The 19,806-nt window shown below is 38.1% G+C and overlaps 1 protein-coding gene across 2 annotated transcripts in view; it reads right to left on the bottom strand.

Moving 5' to 3' along the window:
* The window catches only part of LOC106807149 (PAB-dependent poly(A)-specific ribonuclease subunit PAN2-like), a 20,121-nt gene extending 3,895 nt beyond the window's left edge, over positions 1-16,226 (bottom strand). Inside the window, exons 1-21 of one of the 2 annotated variants that reach the window (XM_014809412.1) lie at positions 16,190-16,226; positions 11,970-12,225; positions 11,176-11,348; positions 10,622-10,745; positions 10,137-10,211; positions 9,534-9,652; positions 8,955-9,093; positions 8,372-8,507; positions 8,077-8,156; positions 7,636-7,760; positions 6,959-7,131; positions 6,263-6,423; positions 5,695-5,826; positions 5,066-5,212; positions 4,386-4,438; positions 4,039-4,187; positions 3,619-3,728; positions 2,905-3,003; positions 2,463-2,620; positions 1,891-2,014; positions 1,082-1,285 (exon numbers count right to left, since the gene is read on the bottom strand). In XM_014809412.1, coding sequence (XP_014664898.1) covers positions 1,082-1,285; positions 1,891-2,014; positions 2,463-2,620; positions 2,905-3,003; positions 3,619-3,728; positions 4,039-4,187; positions 4,386-4,438; positions 5,066-5,212; positions 5,695-5,826; positions 6,263-6,423; positions 6,959-7,131; positions 7,636-7,760; positions 8,077-8,156; positions 8,372-8,507; positions 8,955-9,093; positions 9,534-9,652; positions 10,137-10,211; positions 10,622-10,745; positions 11,176-11,348; positions 11,970-12,218 — 2,730 coding nt within the window. In that variant the 5' untranslated portion in view covers positions 12,219-12,225; positions 16,190-16,226. Of the gene's footprint in view, positions 1-1,081; positions 1,286-1,890; positions 2,015-2,462; positions 2,621-2,904; positions 3,004-3,618; positions 3,729-4,038; positions 4,188-4,385; positions 4,439-5,065; positions 5,213-5,694; positions 5,827-6,262; positions 6,424-6,958; positions 7,132-7,635; positions 7,761-8,076; positions 8,157-8,371; positions 8,508-8,954; positions 9,094-9,533; positions 9,653-10,136; positions 10,212-10,621; positions 10,746-11,175; positions 11,349-11,969; positions 12,226-14,314; positions 14,404-16,189 lie in introns of those variants that run through there. The other variant, XM_014809413.1, reaches the window with a different exon arrangement.
* Positions 16,227-19,806: the final 3,580 nt, after the last annotated feature.

Raw genomic sequence — 19,806 nt, 5'->3', positions numbered from 1 at the left:
TTTACACTCCCGCCGGCAACACAGCTGAATGTTTCACGATACACGACAACTGATAACGCCTCCTACGCACGCACACCGGTAACAGGAGTGTATAATATAGAGAATACTGAGAATGTATAATATAGTCTATGTTTTACACTCCCGCCGGCAACACAGCTGAATGTTTCACGATACACGACAATTGACCACGTCGTCATGCCTTGAGTTAAACAGGGCGTGCACCACTGTAACCTCGTAACTTCGTAAGTATTAGTCTTCAGAGTCCAAGGGACTATACCGAAAATGGAAAGAGAGAAAGTTGATCAAATAGACGGATCAACACTGCGGATCACAGTAGGAAAAGCCTCAAATATTTACAAAAGAGGAACGGATAGAATTCCATTACGGAATGACAGAAACAAAGAAGCTAAACTTAAAGGAATCCTTAGAAGATGGCACATATGTCGAAAGCAATGATCACGCTCATATGATATGTATCCTAACATAACTGAACGCTGGTTATTTGTTATATCAGGGAACCGATTGCTTGTGAGAGCCTCGCAGAGATTCCTACAATTATCGAATTAGTTTATCCTTTAAAGTTTAATCCTTTTATTATAAACACGTTTACCGAAACTTCGCCACGAATTTACACAATTCTAACGGTCACCGATTTAAACTCTAAGACGCTGCATACCACGTGTGTGGCGAAATCACACACCAACTATAAGCACCACAAACAGAGGTCTAACTAATCAGTACCTATCTACATTATTAATTTCTAAGTTTTCCGCATACACGTCATAACGTATCGACATTATATTATGAACGCAGATTGACAGGCTGAATACTACATTCATATTTTGAAGTTTTCCACATACACATCGTTACGTATCGACTTTATATCACGGATGCCGATTGACAGGCTGCATATCTCAATACACACTACGAACAGAGGACTAATGAGTTAGTACCTATTTATATTCATGTTTCTTATTATATTCAAGTTTTCCGCATACACGCTACGTATTGACTTCATATCACGGATGCCGATCGACAGACCGAATACCAATACCGAATACCGGTCATACTTCGTACGCACCTTGTTTACGCACGACAAGCAGAAGTCGTTGAACAAGTACCAGCAGCTGCGCATCTGTCCCGTCTTGCGCTGGTGGTAGCGGCGGCCGACCTTCACGCAGCTCACCAGGTGTGAGCCAATCAGCTTCGACTCGTGGACCTCAGCGATGACTCCCATCAACTCGTAGTAGGCCGTGGTCGAGCTGGAGTCACTCGGAATGCTGTCCTACATGACATGTAACACATAGGTTAAACGCAAATTAAAGTGCTGAAAGGTGAAAGTAGGAGAGTAAACGGTGTCATTCTTCTTCTAACATTCACATTTTCATTTCATGAGTACCCAAGAAGTGTAAGGTAGAATTAACACTTTAATCTGTGGTGAAGGTGGAATACCACTAAAGGGTGAAAGTAGGAAAGTAAACAGTGTTTCTCGTCTTCTAACATTTGCGTGTTTGGTTCGTGAGTACACGTATTTGCACAACTTGTCTCTGTAGTTGCCAGATGGACAATGGTTTACATGCTAACGAATATTTTCTAGCAATATGAGTTGTTATGTACGCATTTACATTAGCACTGAGTAAAGCAAACAACCACTTCCCCAACTTTCTTATTCTGTTAAATTCTCTCTCTTGCAATTTCTTATATGATACAGTCTGATTGTATCACATAATAATAACTCCAACCTCGCTATGCAAAAATCTTGCATTTTCACTGTTGCTATGGCTACAGCATCACTACATTATATTCACTTCAGTACACGTATTTGTATTTGAATTACATGCAATAAAGATTTAATAATAAAATAATAATAATATGGCTGCGTTCACATACATCATCATCCCATAGCTCCTGAACACACAGGTTGCGCTGGCTGTCAAGCACAAGACATAACCCAGGCGGCACCCATGGTGCAATGATGTCATCCAGGCCCATCATGTCTACCGGATCCTCAAACCTATGAAAAAATTCGCAGATTTTTTTTGTTTCATTGTTGCCGTGCGAAATAAGGTCGGCAAACAAAAGTTAAAATACTTACAAAAACTTCCCCAGTGAATGGCCCCTTCTTTTAGGGCACTGTACTGCTGTACATGTGTTATATGCTATGCACTGTGAAATCAGGCATTTCTATACTGCTCTGGATAGGGTATAAATGTGCTGAGGCGCCCCCTATTGGTGACCACCTAACAGTGTGGCAATTTTGGGCATCCTAAACCAATAAACGGTGGAACGCATAGAAGACAGACAGACAGACAGAGTTGGTTCTTGAGTGGTATACATGTAATTGTATATTTATATTTAGGGAGAGAGGGGAGAGAGTTAACTAGCTAGCTAAATATATAAGCTATACGGCTCTATTTGTCATCTCTTTGTCATGGTATTTTTTTCTTAATCAACATACGTACTCTACTACTTTGTCCTTCTCATGAGCGAATCGGCAGTCCTTGCGAGTGCACATGTTGGCATATCGACATGGTTTTGGCCCTCTCTCTGCCGCTGTGATGCCTGATTGTAAAACAGGTTTCTCTTCCTCTGTCTTATTCCTCTTGGCTTCCGCTCTCAGCTATGCACAAATAACATAGAACATTCTTAGTTAGGCAAGAAGCAATGATGCACTCACTCACTCATGAAAAAATTTCAACATTATAAACCAATTTATATAATATATAATATATAAGCATTATTAGTGTGACAATCTCAACTAGAGCATTTACAGATATTAGCATATCCTACCTGCACGTGTTTTAGTTGATAGTACACTATAAAACTGAGATTGAAGTATATCTGGACTGTTCTAAATAATGTAATCACATAACTAGGGTGAAAACGTTAGCTTGATTGGCCTACTTCTTGCTGTATTTTCCAAAATTCAAAGTCCTTCTGGCTTTCCACTTGGCAGTTCACAGTCAAGACATCTGGTAGACATTTTACAATTTTGCTTTGCACCTGAAACATATATAGGCTATAGTTTAAACGTCCAATGCATAAAATATCATTAGGATTATTTCATAGCATATGTGGTTTCAGGTTACAATTATCAAAGGAGTCCAATCAATTTTGAAACCAATTGTGATAAATAACCATTCACGTGTATATTACTGTGATAATAGTGACATTGATTACACTATTTGTGTAATTAGGTATTTTCTATTGGTACTGTATGTATTGACAGCAGCTCCCGATATCTTTAACATTTCATCATACTATTTTAATTTTACTATGCCAATAGCAAGCCATAAGTGATGCATGCTGTAGCAGTAATCTAACCTTTTCAGGTAAATGTACACCTCAATAATCACTTTAACCATAGTTTGATGCATTTTCCTGGAACAGTTGCACAGTGAAAACAATGGCTAAAGTGCATGCGCTACCCAGAAGTTGATTTTATATTTGCAAGCTATTGTCAGTCTCCCATGCTGCAATCTGGTTTAACAGGCTATGAACAAATTTTTAATATTTAAGGCCTTAGTCTCAGATATTGATATACGTGCCATGATAACGTTATGCATGTTGCAAGGATTAGCTGTGACCTGGCAAGAAAGGTATGACACGAGTACTCACAGTCGGCTGGTACTTCCCGCAATCCTCACACCATGCCTGGGTGGTGTGTTCCAGACACATGCTGCTACGTAGCACCTCGCCGAATGCTATCTGCATAGGCTTGTTCAGACCTGCGGACGATGAACAAATCATCACATCAGATGTGAAGTTCTACACAACCACACTTTCAACGATTGCAAGGCTAGATGTATAAACATTAAAAGTACCGTGTTGAAAATTGAATAACATAGGTAGATTCAACACGCAACCACACGTCCAATGATTGCAAGACTAGGTCTCTAACAAGAAAAGTACAGTGCTGAAAAATGAATAATGTAGGTACCTTCAACACACAACCACAACCACACTCTCAACGATTGCATGATTAGAGGTGTACTAACATGAAATGTACCGTGTGTTAAGAAAAATGTAGGTATGTACCTTGTATCTGGCAGTCAGGATACAGAAGTGTGAAGAGCAGTGACGAGGAGTTTCTGGATATTTCCCGCTCACAGCGACATCTGGTGGTACTCACGACGTTTGTGTTGAACAGGTCCTTAATGATGGAACTCCCAGATGTATCGAAATAGCTATGAATAATAACAAGAGCTTATAAATACATATAGGTATTGATAAGCTCTTGATAATAATAATGTTTGTTATTAGTTTGGTTATATACACAAAACATATATATTATTTTATTCACGGATCTTGATTCTGTAGACACAACATGCATAATAATGGTTTTTACTGGATGTGGAATACATTTATAGATTACTGTGTCTTACCCCTGTGACAGTTCTGATGGCAAGGCAGCTTCTGGCTCTTCTTTTACTGTCTCCTACAAAACCAAAAAAGGGTATCAATACTTTAAACACACCTTTTACTTAATATAAAAATACTAAAAATTTAATTCGATATGTATATTTACCCTACAGCAATATTTGTTCAACACAAACATACATAAATATACACAATGTAAAGAAGTCTCATCATTACTACAGTTTTATTCATATATATTTTTCACGTAGCCTATAGAACGAATCGAAAATGTGTTTTTATCGTGAATTGGCAGAAATGCAGAACGTTACTAATGCTCTGAGAGAATTACTATTCATTTCCAATTAAATTTTAACTCTTTGTCACCAAAAGTACAATAAATTGAAAACTGATTTACTACCTAACAATAAAAAACCTATTTAATAGAATGATCCGTCACTATAACAGAGCAAGCCTTGGTACTTGTACCTCAGCATCACGCGTAGAAATGCTAATAAGTTAGCACACACAGCTAACGTGGTTACCGTGGTTACCGTGGTTACTGAAAACACGCATTAGTAACGCTGTCATCGCTCCGACAGATTCGCTTCAACCATCGTCACGGCCGCTAAACACGAGGAAAACGTGTGTGAAAGTAAGAACGTGAGAACGAACGACGGCGACGTTCGTTCTGACGCGTCGTACGTACGTTGTGTATCTGCTGCAGGATGAAGCGGTTCCAGCTCTGGATGAGGCGCGCGTAGTTCACCTTGCACGTGTCGACGTTCTCGTTGAGCACGAGACCGAGGCCGGACGCTTCCGGCAGCGTCTTGAACGCTCGCAGGAAGTTCGTCGCCTGCTCGCAGAGACCGAAATCAGAGTGTTTCTCTCTCATTCTCTTCTCTCTTCTCGCTCACAGAGACGGAAGTCAGCATGTATCTCTCTCTCTCTCTCTCTCTATCTATCTATCTTTCTCTCTCTCTCTCTATCTATCTATCTTACTCTCTCTCTCACACACACACACACTTTCTCTCTCTGTCACTCTCGCTCTCTCCCTCTCTCTCTCTCTCTCTATCTATCTGCCTCATCCTCTTAAAGTCCACATTGGAGGTATAGATAAATAGCTGGCACTTACCACAATAATAATAATAATAATGATAATATCATAATTATTAACTCTAATTAATACTATAAATACTGCTAGGTAAGTGACTGGTGTTACGGAGAAGCAATGAAAACACTGTTACACACCCGAGTGGTATATATGATATACTTATATACCGATATACTGAGTGGTGTGCGTAGGTGGGATAGAGAAACAGCTAGTATATCATCTACCTGGCAGGTCTCTCCCGGCTTTGCTGTGTCAAGCATGTGCATTAGGAAGCCAGTCTCACATGCGATGCAAAACTCCCGCGAGCACAGGTGACTGCGCAGCGAGTTCGACAATGGCTCTATGAATGCCAGAATCTGAAACAAGAGAACACCCGCCAATTTTATATCATCTGCCGAGCAGCCGTTTCGATTGTACAGAACAACAGACAGTCATGTATGATCTCACATCGAATCAGAGCTTTGCAGCATTACATCATCACAATTAGCCACTTACGGAAATGATAGTTAATACACTTGTACGCTCATATCTCATCATATTCATATCCTCACATAGCTTTTCAGTTTATGGCATTACTTAAATGCAGTTAGACACTTACATAAATGATAGTCAATACAATAGTGAGTGAATTCAAAATTTACTCGCACCTTTCTGTATCACTCAGATATTTCATTATTTTAACTGCTCAACACTATTGCATCTATCCGATTTTTGCTCCAGGAAAAAGACTGTCTTGAGTACATGTATTTGTATATGAATTACATGCAATAAAGATTTAATAATAATAATAACCTGAAGTACAGAGTTGCAATATGAGTTGGGAAGAATCGGTTCCAGACCCGGGAAAGGCGACTTGTTGTAGTGCTTGAAATCGAAATCGTCCACGCCCAGCTTTGTGTATTTCATTTCTACTCTGCGATATCGTTTTGGCACAGCAAGGAATGGATCATCACCTATGGAGCGGAGTAATTATAAAGTTTTTAGAATCATTTTTATCGGACAAAACGATCTGAGGTTAATGAGTAGAAAACTACTCGGTGTCTGCCAAGTTGGGGTTTAAAACTCGTCAATGTTTACTAACATATATTAAAATCTTAATGCAAATTAATTTTACAGATCATTAGAAGTTAGCAGCCAAGCATACATTAAAATGCCCCCTTTGAGCCAAACATTAATTTGGATTTAACTTGGCGTTAATTGATTTAAGGAAATTAATCCATATGAAGGACATTTACCCCATCCCCATATAATAGAAGGAATATTATTCATATATATAAGCAATGATAAACTTTTCAACAGAATAATTTTATAGTCTGAACATTATTGGGATGATTAGGCTGCCAAATGATGAAAAGCACCGCTCCCATACAGCAGAGAAGTCTCATAAACAAAGAAACCATAGTCATAGAAAATATAGAAAGAAACCAAAGAAAACATTAATTTATTAAAATGAACAAAGAAACAGATATCACAGAAACATGACTTCACCTCGCCCTAGAGGGGACTCAGGTACGCTCCTCTTCCTCTGCCTTCCCTTTGATCCTTTATCCATCCTGTAGGGAACCTGATTTCTAAGACGTGTTCCAGGATTCGGTGCATAGCCGATGAACTGTACAACCTTCATGGTACGGAGTACGTCGGAATCCACCAGGGGTGCCTTCCTGTAAATGCACATAAAATAATAATAACTAAAATCAGTGTGCTAGTAATGAGAGGCAGCCTGCTAGATTATTCACTTTAGTAATCAGCGCTTCTTTGCCAGTTGCCATTCGAGTACATAGTCTCTAACTAATCACTTATGTAAAGTGCACAAAATTAATATATACATCACTAGAGAGACTTATACAATCCTTAGTTGTGGAGGATATTGTATCTTCATTTATTTATTCAGTCACTTAACAGTGCAAAGCATGTAACGCAGTAACTGCAGTAACTATGCAGAGCATATGCAAAGATTTTGAACTGTTTAGGGGACAACATACATAATAATCTACACATACATAGCTGCCCGGAGGCGCCATCTATCAAATAAAATGCGAAATGAAATTTTGACCAAATTTCAACTACAACCCTGAATGTGTCCTTAAACGTGTTTGTGTTTATAACAGCAATGAATCTTGTGGCACATTATCACACACACGGCAAGCTGGCATGTCGGGCCGTACCTGTATAGTTTCCTGCAGAGATGAGGTGGCCAATCAGAGAGCAACTTCTCTTGCGTGTAGGGCATGGGCACCGTTGAGAGCGGTGTCAGCATGTCATCAATGTCTATCGGAAGCAACGGCTCATTCTGTACAGAAATGATGCCCGCGAAATTTCACACGGGCCAACCGGCAATGATTCTACAAATTAATTTCTCTAATTAATGAATCTAAACTCATAAATGAGTGAATTAATTAGTTAATTAAATTAATGAGTCTAAATGCTGAAGAGCATCGCAAGTGTTCAAATAATGGATCGATCAATAAACTCTTGACGTATGCCGTACCTGTCTTATGAGCTGCCAACTACAAATAATGCATATCAATACCCCCATGCACACATAAAACCTTTAATCCTTTCTTTCGTCATGTCGGTACTTAACGTTCCAACGTTCCTCAACTTACTGTAGGAGCAAACTCAGTATCGTCAGAGAAGGTGTTATAGCACACGTCCTCGCTGCTTGTGCCAAACAGGTGTACTGCTCCTGCAGACATAAACACAATTTGTAAGTGGGAAAGCAGAGCGTGTGAAAGCAGGTAAAACATTTTCGATCAATACCAAGAAAGCAGCGTTTAATGCAACCCCAACCAATGAACTCATTCCAGAACTCAGCGTCTTCTCACATTTTTTAATTGAGTTCAGTAAGCATGAGTAATGCTAGGAACAAATGAAATGATAACCGATTTTTCTTTTACAAACCTGTGCTGTCTCCGAAGGCCATTGCCTGACAAGTCTGTGACATATCAAAATTTATTATTCCACCGTGCGTGTTTACTTGGTACACAAAGCTTGGTGGCGTGCCGGGGTCTGGCTCAACCAGATTGAACTGTCCTGTCTGTAACGAAGGAGACCAGTAGGATATAAGCATGAGCAGGGCTCAATCATTGCATACCACCATATTCCCTACATTGGTAATGCATGAACACGAATACACGTATACACGTATACAGGGAAGGCATGCGCTGGCATGGGCAATCTCTAATGAATGCAGACCCACTGTACTACACCACGTGAGTTCGACCAGGTTATAACTCAATGCCACCGAGTTGTTAGCGATGAACAATTAGTTTTGACTTATGGCAGCATCCAGAAAGTTCTTGTAACTAATAGGCAAAAAATGGCTATGAATGCAGCCCCATGCCAATATCAATGCACAAAACACAATTATTCGACCTCAATATAACGTGCACATGTGGTGCCGTGTTTGGTGCAATTCAACAAACTGCTGTGTTAGTTGTAAAGCCCTTAATAAATAAGAAGCAAATAGATGTATTTCACTTGCCTGTGACACCACCACCATGCGTGTTGTGTAAGTGGTCATAAATCGAAGGAACATTGGATCTATGTGCACTGGAATGACCTGTACCATACGCATCATCCTGAGGTCATACGAATTCAGAAATCTGTCCACTGTGCCGATCCTGCATCACAAACATGTTACGCTAATATGATAGTTTCACGGTTTCTCCCTTTCCAGCAGGAATATCATTAAAAAAATTGGATTCAATACAAAATCGAGCGAAAATGTGTGTTGCTCCATAGCAATATATTAAATTTCTCTAAAATGACATCGGGTGCAAATGCAGAGTACTAAATAACTTACAACAGTCAGATAGAATGCTATTTTAGTACAAACTAAGGGAATGACAAACAATGTGCATTAACTCATGAAGGTATACATTTATACTCAGGTCAATGTTTCAAGGACCACAATGGAAATAAGTGTGCTAGTCATACTTTTTGTGTATATATCCTTGGTAGTTATCTAATTTCACGAATTTAAAATCTATTGTAACAGTATATATATATATGGATAATTACCTAAATAATTTTTTTTTAAGGCGTGTGTGTGCATTGCTACCTTTTCGAATATCCACAGGTAACAAGGAGATTCCCACTGACATCAAAATCAGACAACGTGCCACTGTGTGTCTCGAGAGTATGTTCAACGTTCAACGATTTAGGATCCAGCAGACTGATCTGAAAGAGAACATTGAAAATGCATGCATGGCAGCAGATAATAATTAATATCATTATAGTCACTGTTTCTATGGAGCCGAGACTGCAAATCTTTTTTGGATACGAACCAGAGTGCAATACAGCAAGATGTATTTTTCGGTTAGTTGCACATGAGTTTTAAACTTGATAGGAAATGAGAAAGAAAATTTCCACAAGTGTTTATTTCATCACAAATACTGCAATTTTAATAAACTGCATCATCAGTCATATATTTTTTACCACGAAATTCATAACTGAAAAAATCATCAACTGTTAAGGAGCAGTTTTTAAACATTTGTCTATTTATTTTGAATTTGTGGAAGACAAATGCAGGCAGGACCATGTAGATTGGTGTGCCGGGTGAGTCATGCAGGCCATATGTCGCTGCATCTCCGTTGAAGCTCAAAAGATGACAATTTTACCACTTCTAGTCTTACTATACTAATGTATCAAACAACCACAATACCTTGCCAGTTGTAGAGCCAGCACAGGCGTATCTATTCGAAAGCCTGAGAATAGCACAGTCCTCTGCAAAGTTAAACTACAAAAAGAATACCAGAAACATACTGCTGTAAACAACATGTCAAAACGACTTAGCTAAATATTAATAATCAACTTCACTATTCACTAATTTAAAAATAATACTATATTATGTCTATATAAAATAAACTAAAAAACTCAATTAATTGAATATTCAAGGAGAAGTCATAGCCTCACAACCTGGAACAGAAAGTATTCATTCACAATCTATTTACAACTATCCGTGGTACACACAATACACATCATAAAATCAGTGGGCACAGAAACAACAGGAAATACCCTCCAAAAAAACATTTGAAGTCATCGACAGTACAATTATTAAACAGGATGCCTTTTTAAAATTCTATTTGCAATGAATGCAACTTTGAAAGACAGCACATGCACAGATTTAAAACTGCTATTTTAGTTTACCTCTCTGATGACCCTGACTGTGGTAAGGTCAAGCTCCGCCATCGTGCGCTGCATGCCACCCATGAGCAGGTTCGTCGGCTGTGTGAGGGCCATCGTCTGCATGTCCGACATTATCCTATCATCACTGCAACGTAGAAAACAAATGACACAAACGTAGACAAATTCATTCACTAGTAATCGGTGATATACCCTTTTACTGCCACAAGCTTACAACAAGCTTATATGCAGAAAATTGAAGAAAAAAAATTACTCCAACCAATAACACTTCTGTTAAATGACATTGTCCGAGGAGTTGCAACACTGACAAAATGAAAGATGTGAAAGCGCTCACGTGAATTTGAACAGACACAGGCCTGTCTTGGCATTGCACTGCAGTAGATTTACTAAGAGATTTAGTAGAATTACTACACTATGACAGAATAATGAAAGATGTGAAAGCGCTCATGTGAATTTGAACAGACACAGCACTTTCCTGGCATTGCACTGCAGTAGATTTCATTTAGTAAAAATACTACACTGTCACTATGACAGAGTAAAAGATGTGAAGCTCTCACGTGAATTTGAACAGACACATGCCCGTCCTGGCGTTGCACTGCAGTAGGTTATCGGTGAGACATAGCACGCCCCCGTCGATGCTGACCACCTGCCGCACCTCGTGACACTCCGGGTGCACTTGGAATGACGTATACTTCCGCAGATCCAACCCGTAGTAACTCGTCATGTGGCCCTGGAAAAAAAAACACGACGACGGTTCTGGAAGCAGCATTTATCTGTCACCGGAAAAAACAGATCTCGATCTGCAAACAGCTGTGAATAACAAATCTGAATGCAATGTTTTCTGGCAAAATGTGCATGCAAAGAATATTGCTAATTTATGGCCCTCTCCAAAAAATGTTGGCCACCTGTAATCAAATGCAAAATTTAAGAGTAAAGTTGTTTTAGGGTTTTCCGCAAGAAATTTCAAAAAAAGCATTTCATTTACGGATGGACGAGGGAGGACCCGAGAAGGCATTGTACCAATTAGAGTCAATTACGCATGTCATGATAAGCAGCCCCAGTACACAGGTAAACTCGAATAGTTTGGCGACGTATAAAGCAAGCTGGTAAAACACAGCATCACTTTATCAGGATTGCTAAACGTGAACACAGCTGGAAATTAAGGCATGGCAATTAAGCAATTAATGCAGATCATTATAGGGATGTCGCAAATTAGCTTTAGCTTTGAAGGCATGTTGGACCCGACATGCGTTGAGGCGACAAGGCCTGGGAAGAACCCTGCATTCATAGATAACAGTCATTTCATAAATTTACAAGGTATTCTCGCCATAAGAAATTGAAATTCTCGTACCCCTTGATTACCCATCCACAACAGTTCTTCCTGTAGATCGAACGACACGGCCGAGACGCCATAGTGGTCGCCTCCGTCAGCAAGAACACTTCGCAGCTCCACGAATTCCATGTTAACGGGATCAAACATCTCTTCCATCGAAGGATCGACGACAACCTCGTCCGTGGGGATCCCTTCCTCAACCATGTCCCCAACATGCTGCAACTGATCCTCCGTAGAAGTAGGCGTGAACACATTTGCAAATTCCATGATCACCCTGAAATAAATGAAATGCTTTGTCTCATTATCGTTATTATTAATAGTGATGGTAGCATTTTGCTCCTTTTATACATAAATGATTTGCCAAATGACTCGGGTTTTAATACTCGTTTGTTTGCAGGCAATACTAAGCTGTTTTTGTCTAGTGATAATCTTGTGGATTTAGCTAAACGAGGAGATGGAAAAAAGTTAATTAGTGGATGGCTGCTAACATACTTTCTGTAAACTATTCTAAAACTAAATATATGATTATAACTAATAAGAGAATAAATAGAAGTGATTTTATTACCAGCAACATTAACAACAATAAAATTGACCAAGCTAATTTTATAATATATTTAGGTGTTTTCATTGATAATGATCTTAAATGGAACTCCCACACGAAGTTTGTCTCATCAAAATTGTCAAAAGTAGCAGCTATCATTTCTAAACTTCGTCACTACATTAACAGAACCACGCTATTATTAGTTTAATTTGCTCTAGCATATCCTCATCTTCAGTATGCTGTGATTTCTTGGGCTTCAGCCCCTAAATGTAACATATATCCAGTAGATTTAATTCACCATAAAATAGTAAAATATATAGCCTTCGGTAGTCGTCAGCAGCACGTGACTCCATACTTTTCTGATCTAAAATTACTGAAATTAGAGGATCTTTACATTTTTGAACTAGGTAAATTTATGTATAAATATCATTACAACAGATTACCTATCATATATAATGACTTCTTTACTAAGGTTTGCGACTTGCATACATATGAAACTCCTTATTTGAAACGCTCAACTTATCATCTCCCGAGAGCACACTCAGCAATAGGTCAGATTTCTCTAAAGTTTAAAGGAGTTAAATGTTGGGAAGCTATTCCTACGGAAATAAAGACTAACTCATTTTATTTATTTAAGAAATTATATAGACAACTTCTTCTTAACAAGTATAAAAAGTAAAAATTGTTCAAGAACTGATTTAAAAGAATGATTATTTTGTACTAATGTAATGTACTGTAATGTAATGCAATGTATTGTAAGATATTATAATGTAATGTAATGTAATGTAATATGATTTGATGTAATGTAATGTGGATTTAATGTAATGTGATGTAATTTAATGTGGATGTAATGTATTGTAATGTAATGTGGATGTAAAGTAAGGTAATAATTGAAATCTTTTACTTGAAAATATTCTAACAGTGTACTACTTAATCAAGGCCTATAGGGTATGGCTGACTTCGATGATTGCATGGTCCATTCGCCATACCCGTGCGGTTTATACTTATACTGTTAACAACTGGGTTTTTTCCCACTTGAATTAAAATATTGTATTAATTATTAAATTGTACCAAAAATGTTTAGCACTAATAAAGTATCTTGAAAAAGCCACCATGAACACTTCTAGTTTGTGATTTTATGCATGAGAACATTTGATCAATTTGGTCATGTTATTGTAATTTAAAAGTTAATTTCTAGCTGCCTGGTTAAGGATACTCTCCACTTTTTGCACGGGTATTGCTCTAATGAAGATTAAACGTTTATGGCGAATGGAATCGAATCAATCACTTGTTTTATTTATAGAGGAGATATATCTCTATGCTCGTTCATGAAATTTCCAGCACCTAATTATGTTACCACACAAATTTTGAATTTTTTATGTAAAAATGGTATTTTGGATATTTCTAACTACAGAAAGAGTGAGGATAGCACATTTTTGCCACATGTAAGTACAATATGGACCAAATAGTGCGTTCAGGATTTTTCTTTAAGTTTCATATTTACCGAGAAAATGCGAAAAAACTGCCTTAAAAATCAAGTTGTGTTAGAATTGAAAATTTTGCGAATAAAGAGGCATAACTAATAAAATACGGCACTTAATAACAATCCCTGACACACTTTTTTACAACAATATGTTACATTAAAACGGGTGTAAAATTAAATTAATCCAAGTTGTAATCACAGAGAAATATCCATTTATACATCGGTACATATGTCAGAAATCGAAACGGAGAAATCAGCGTTTTTCTATTTTCACAATGATTGACCGCCTGTGTGCAAAATGGGTGAAACGTATGTGAAATATCTACTGTTAGTACTTACTGCGACTTATCATGACTAACTGACACCCTAATTTGGTAATATGTATATTCATGCACCTTGAGAATATTGTGAGAAATTACGAGGTTACCACCGCACTTCCCATGGCAAAACGCACGTACGATGTGTACTGCATGCCGTTACTAAGCTAATGTGTCAACAAACACGCGCCCTAAATGCAAGGTGTGTCAACAAGGGAACGAGGGACTATTTTCGCGTCGCGCGGCAATTTCAAACTATCACTGGCAGATGACAGCTGTAGTGAGGTTGACACTGAATGATACTGGCTTAGTGAATATTCATGAAATTCTGGTTGTTCATGTTCTCTGACGTCATATCGTGACCGTCAGGCTGCTGCTCACTACACGTGTAACGCGGGCAATCAAAACGCTCTAAAAGTTCACAAATGTACCGTTATATGGAGAAATGAGCATATACAGTGGTGGCACATAGTGTTAGCATTCGAATAACGTCGAAAATGAAAAATCCGGTAAAATTTTTGCCTAAAACCTTGAGAGTATCCTTAACAAATAACGTTTACGTTGCAGGCTAGTGGTTAATTTTTTTATTTGTGCACGAACTACAACGTTGCCAGCCAACGCTGTAAACATTATTCTCAGATTCTAGTCATAATGTTTGTTCTATAGCCTGTATCGGAGCGAAGTGGCCATGTCCGTACCCAAACTTGGAATCTGCAAAATCTCGAGATTGTGCCGCGATTGTGCTGCCAAACTGCGGTTTCCCTAGTTGGCTTGACCAATTCAAGATTGGGCAAACTGAAAACAGTCGGTTGATTCACAAACGCTCATAGCGAGTGTGTGGCATGCGTGGTGCAAACTAGGAAGAGATTTATCTCATATTTATCCAATTATTTATTATAATCATTTAAATATTTTTACAAGGTGCCAAACACATTGGAGGAAGAAGGTATACGACCTTATAGTATGAATATACATTTGAAATCCTAATAATCATATGTGTGTGCAAGCCCTGTTTACCTCTGTTTGCCCAATCTCAAGATTGGTTGCCCAAACTGCAGATGTGCTGAAATTCCAATGTTTGTGCAAGTTTCCAAGTTTTGGGCACAACAGGCCACACTATGACTATATTGTTGCACGGTATATTGCAGCTGTTTTTGTATAGAAAGAGTTAGAAACGTTCTTTCGCTGTGCAAGTTGTAACCGAGTTTCTTGGCGATAGTCGAGCTGAGAGGGTCTATGTACCCCGGGGTCTGCGGAACGTACCAAGGGTACGTTCCGGCAGTAACCTGGGGACCTATAGTGATAGACCCTATGACTATGAGCGATAGTCGATACCGCGATTCCGGCGGAGAGGAGGCTTAGTTCAGCCTTCATTGCTTCAGCGTGGAGGGGTTACAGTCCTGGCACTGGGTTAGACCCAGGAGCTAATATATTTAGCTCTTGGGTAGAGGCTAGTGTCAGTGACTAGTGACAAATAACTTAAACTAGTGGCAGTGCAGTAGTGGCTAAGTGTAGTGACAGTCAGTGTCAACGAAATCTTGGGTTTACGACTCTCAATCAAGTATAGACAAATTTGGTTGCCCAAACTGCAGATGTGCTGAATTCCAAGTTTGTCGAAGTTTCCAAGTTTGGGCACAACAGCCACACTATGACTATATTGTTGCCACGGTATATTGCAGCTGTTTTTGTATAGGAAGAGTTAGAAACGTTCTTTCGCTGTGCAAGTTGTAACCGTTTCTTGGCGATAGTCGAGCTGAGAGGGTCTATGTCTATGTCAGAGAGGGTGCAATTTGATAGCATTATGACAAGCTATATGCTTTATTAAAAAATAATTGAAAAATATAACACGTTTGACTCTCTACATGTGATAATGTTAAACCTTTCTTTGAATTCTTACCAAAGTTAATTTTCCTACCTATGTTTTCATGTTTTTGTGCATCGCGCCACCTGGTTAGTAATTATAATCAATATCAACTATGCCTGGTTTATTTGGTTTGTATTTCTGCTTTATTCATACATTACCGAAGCTAAATATATCAAAACAATAATTTAATTTAAATGTTTGTTTAGTTAAGAGTTAAATTGGTTAAAAGCCGTTGCTCTCCTGCGGTATCGTGTGCATTATTATAGTCTAAGTCTATAGATGGCGTTGGTAAATGTTTGACTCGTCTGCTTGTGTCGCGTCGGTTACAACCTATTTTTAGCTTATAATAATATATCCTTTAACGTTACACGTAGGTGATATGTAATGTTTAATTATTATATAATCCATCGTAAGGGCTATACACTAAGACGCCTAAGAAACTTCATATTGCAAGACTAGCTGGCGTGATCTGAACTCTAGTCCAGTGGCAGTGTGCCTAGGCCAGCGTAGAGCCTACGTTAGTACGTACTACGTAGGGCAGATATTAAAGGTCTATGTCCCCTGACCTCTGTTTGACCTGGCTCGTTTAGCTATTTCTGACTAATTATATATATATATATATATTATATATATATATATATATATTATATATATATATATATATATATGTATTTATATATATATAGAATATAGAATAATATATAGGGTTACTGGTTAGGGTTAGACCGTTAGGGTTAGTCAGAAATAGCTAAACGAGCCAGGTCAAACAGAGGTCAGGTGGACATAGACCCTACCGCCTACGAGTACGATCCTGAGTAGGCATAGTTATAATAGCTCCTAGTCCTAGTCCTAGTACGCCTGTAATCTGGTTATCCTCCTAGTTCTTGTATTATTAGTGCTATTCGTCTTTCCTCGTCTAAAGACTTGTAGTTGTACTTAGGTACGTATCTTCTTTATGAAATTTATTCAATTGTTACGCAGTATCAAGAGCGTATAAAGAAGGTATGCTCCTTCTTTAGACGCTCTTGGTAGTATCCCTATGACGTGTGTACGTCTCTCTCTCTCTCTCCGAATCGCGTGCTCACACATGCACGCGTGAGCATGCACACACACGCACACACACACACACACACACACACACACACACACACACACACACACACACACACACACACACCTATAAAGAGATGGATAGCTAGAAGCCTAGATTACAAATACAGATTCCCTATACCAGTGTTACTGTAAACTGAATTGCATAACCTATAATAAATCTTTGTTGTTGCAGTCAGGAATTGAATTGAATAAACCTGAAAAGGAAGGCCTTTACAGTTTAACTCTGGCTGTCAAGGCAGGAACCAAGGAAGCCATTTGATCTAAGTTCAGTATTTTAACCAGGCGTGGGAGATAATGGATGATAATTTGCCACATCCAATGGCACCACCTCCGAGTCACGCATCAAGTGCAAAGAAGGCGAAGCTTGCAGACACTGCCACTGGCAAGGTACATATTTTGTACTATCAATTATATGATTCAAAAAGCCATTAATTTGTGTAGGACAATGCCTATATACTATTCTGAACCTAAGTAGTTTGTTATGTTAACAAATGTTGTATTATGAGGCAAATAAGAAATTAAGTTGCTAATACACAGGGTCCTGTCTGTATATGTCTTGGTCAAAGAACACTGTAGGCTAATTCAGATGATCATTTATTTGTAACAGGTAGATGCTTTCACATTGCCAACAATGAATAGTACAGAGCATAATGCTATTGAGTCAAAGTTGAGCAGAATAGATACAGGGATCACACAATTCTCAGATCAAGCATTAGAAATGGAAACTGCACAGAAAACACCAGGTGAGTTTTCTCTAATTAAACAGTTGTAATCAGAAGAATGGCAATAATTATATTATTACATGCTTGAAAGTTTCTCCAGAAGCCCGAAACTGCACAAAGTGAGACATGCTAAGCAACTTGCTGATAACTCTTGCAAACCTCTATTCTAAACACAGATTACTTTAAAAGTTCCCAAATTAAAATATTAAAAGGCACAACTGGTCTGGAATTTAGGCACTGTCCAGCACTCCTAGATTTGCATTTACAGGTGCTGCAATCCAGCACTCCTAGTTTTGCATTTACAGGTGCTGCAAGTACATGTATATTTCATTGCACCACACATTTAAATACTATTGATCTGCATGGTTGCAGATAAAGTGCTGCTAAATATAGTCACGTGCCATGTGCTGGTTCTACCATCAATCACTAAGTGCAAGGGTTCTGGGCCAAAATAAGAGCATCTAAACTCTAGACTGCGTCCCTATAAAGTTTGCAGTATACTGTATTAAAATAACACATGATTTATTATGTCTTACATTTGTTTGAAGCTGTATCTGACCAGTGTTTGAGGAGCAATGATTTGCAGGAACAAGTGATGGACCATACAGCCAGCTCAATTAGTGATGTTATGACTGGTCAGTTTTGTTGTAGTTAAACAGATGCATGCAAAAATGCTGATATAACAATGGAATTTCACTTGATGTAAACACTCATAGTATAAACATATTAGGAGTGAATAATCTCAAAGTCATTATTTACTGTTGAACATACATATGCAATAGTACTATACAAAATGAAAGAACATGCAGCTTTGTGCACCATGTCCGCAGTATCACTAATATATATTTCATTATGCCACGTGTATCCTGTCAATATGTGGTTTATATATGCATTAATAAGAAGGGCCAACTTGGTATTGCCAAAATTATCAGTCATATATTTAAATATCATAGTACTTGTAGTTGTAATTCTTAATCATTAATATGAACATTTAATGCATAAACATGTAAGAACATGTAATGCATAAACACTTAGACTACAGCTGTATGAAATGTTAGCAGCTTTTTTTTACGAAAATTTGTGTAAATTTTTTATGAACTTTTTCAGTAGTAAGATAACCTATAATTGACTTAAATAAACACTTAAGATAAACGTTTTTTTCCTCCTTATACTTTACCTATACAGTTAAAGGCAATTGCTCCAGTTCAAACATTTTACATTGTAAACATAATTATAACATTTATTTTTGTTATATTTTCAGAAATATCTCAAGAGTCAATGATGTTAATTAGGACTTGGACCACCCCCTTTACGTATGGTCTATATCCATTTTGAATCACATATTGAGCCTTTTTATTCTTAGTATTGTATATGGGATGACTTTATGTAGACCAGTAAAAACTGCTCTGGCAATCAGGAGATATCAGTTGTGCTGAATATACATGCGAAATTGTGACAATGGGTTTAAAGGCAGATCTCCATTGACACTTACAATCTGGCAAGGTGCATCACCTCAAGATAGGATAATAAACCTAATAAATGTTTAAATTGATTGATAACAAATTTCTATTTTGATACAGTGAGAGTGAGAGTTTTGAGAAATTCTGTCCAACACGGCTCGACAAAGTTTTGCGAGATGCTCATGACTTAGAAGAGAATCTCAAACAGCAAAAGGCAATGCTGAAGGAACGACTGCAAAAGCTGTCACACACGCTACAAATTCTCAACTAAGCTGATATAGCATCCATTTCCTGTCTCTTTCTTTCTCTCTCTCTCTATATATATTATCTCTCTCTCTCTCTCTCTCTCTCTCTC

The sequence above is a fragment of the Priapulus caudatus genome, unplaced genomic scaffold (genome assembly GCF_000485595.1).
Source record: "Priapulus caudatus unplaced genomic scaffold, Priapulus_caudatus-5.0.1 Scaffold197, whole genome shotgun sequence".
Classification (NCBI taxonomy): Eukaryota; Metazoa; Priapulida; class Priapulimorpha; order Priapulimorphida; family Priapulidae; genus Priapulus; species Priapulus caudatus.
This window is presented reverse-complemented; position numbering and strand designations above follow the sequence as displayed.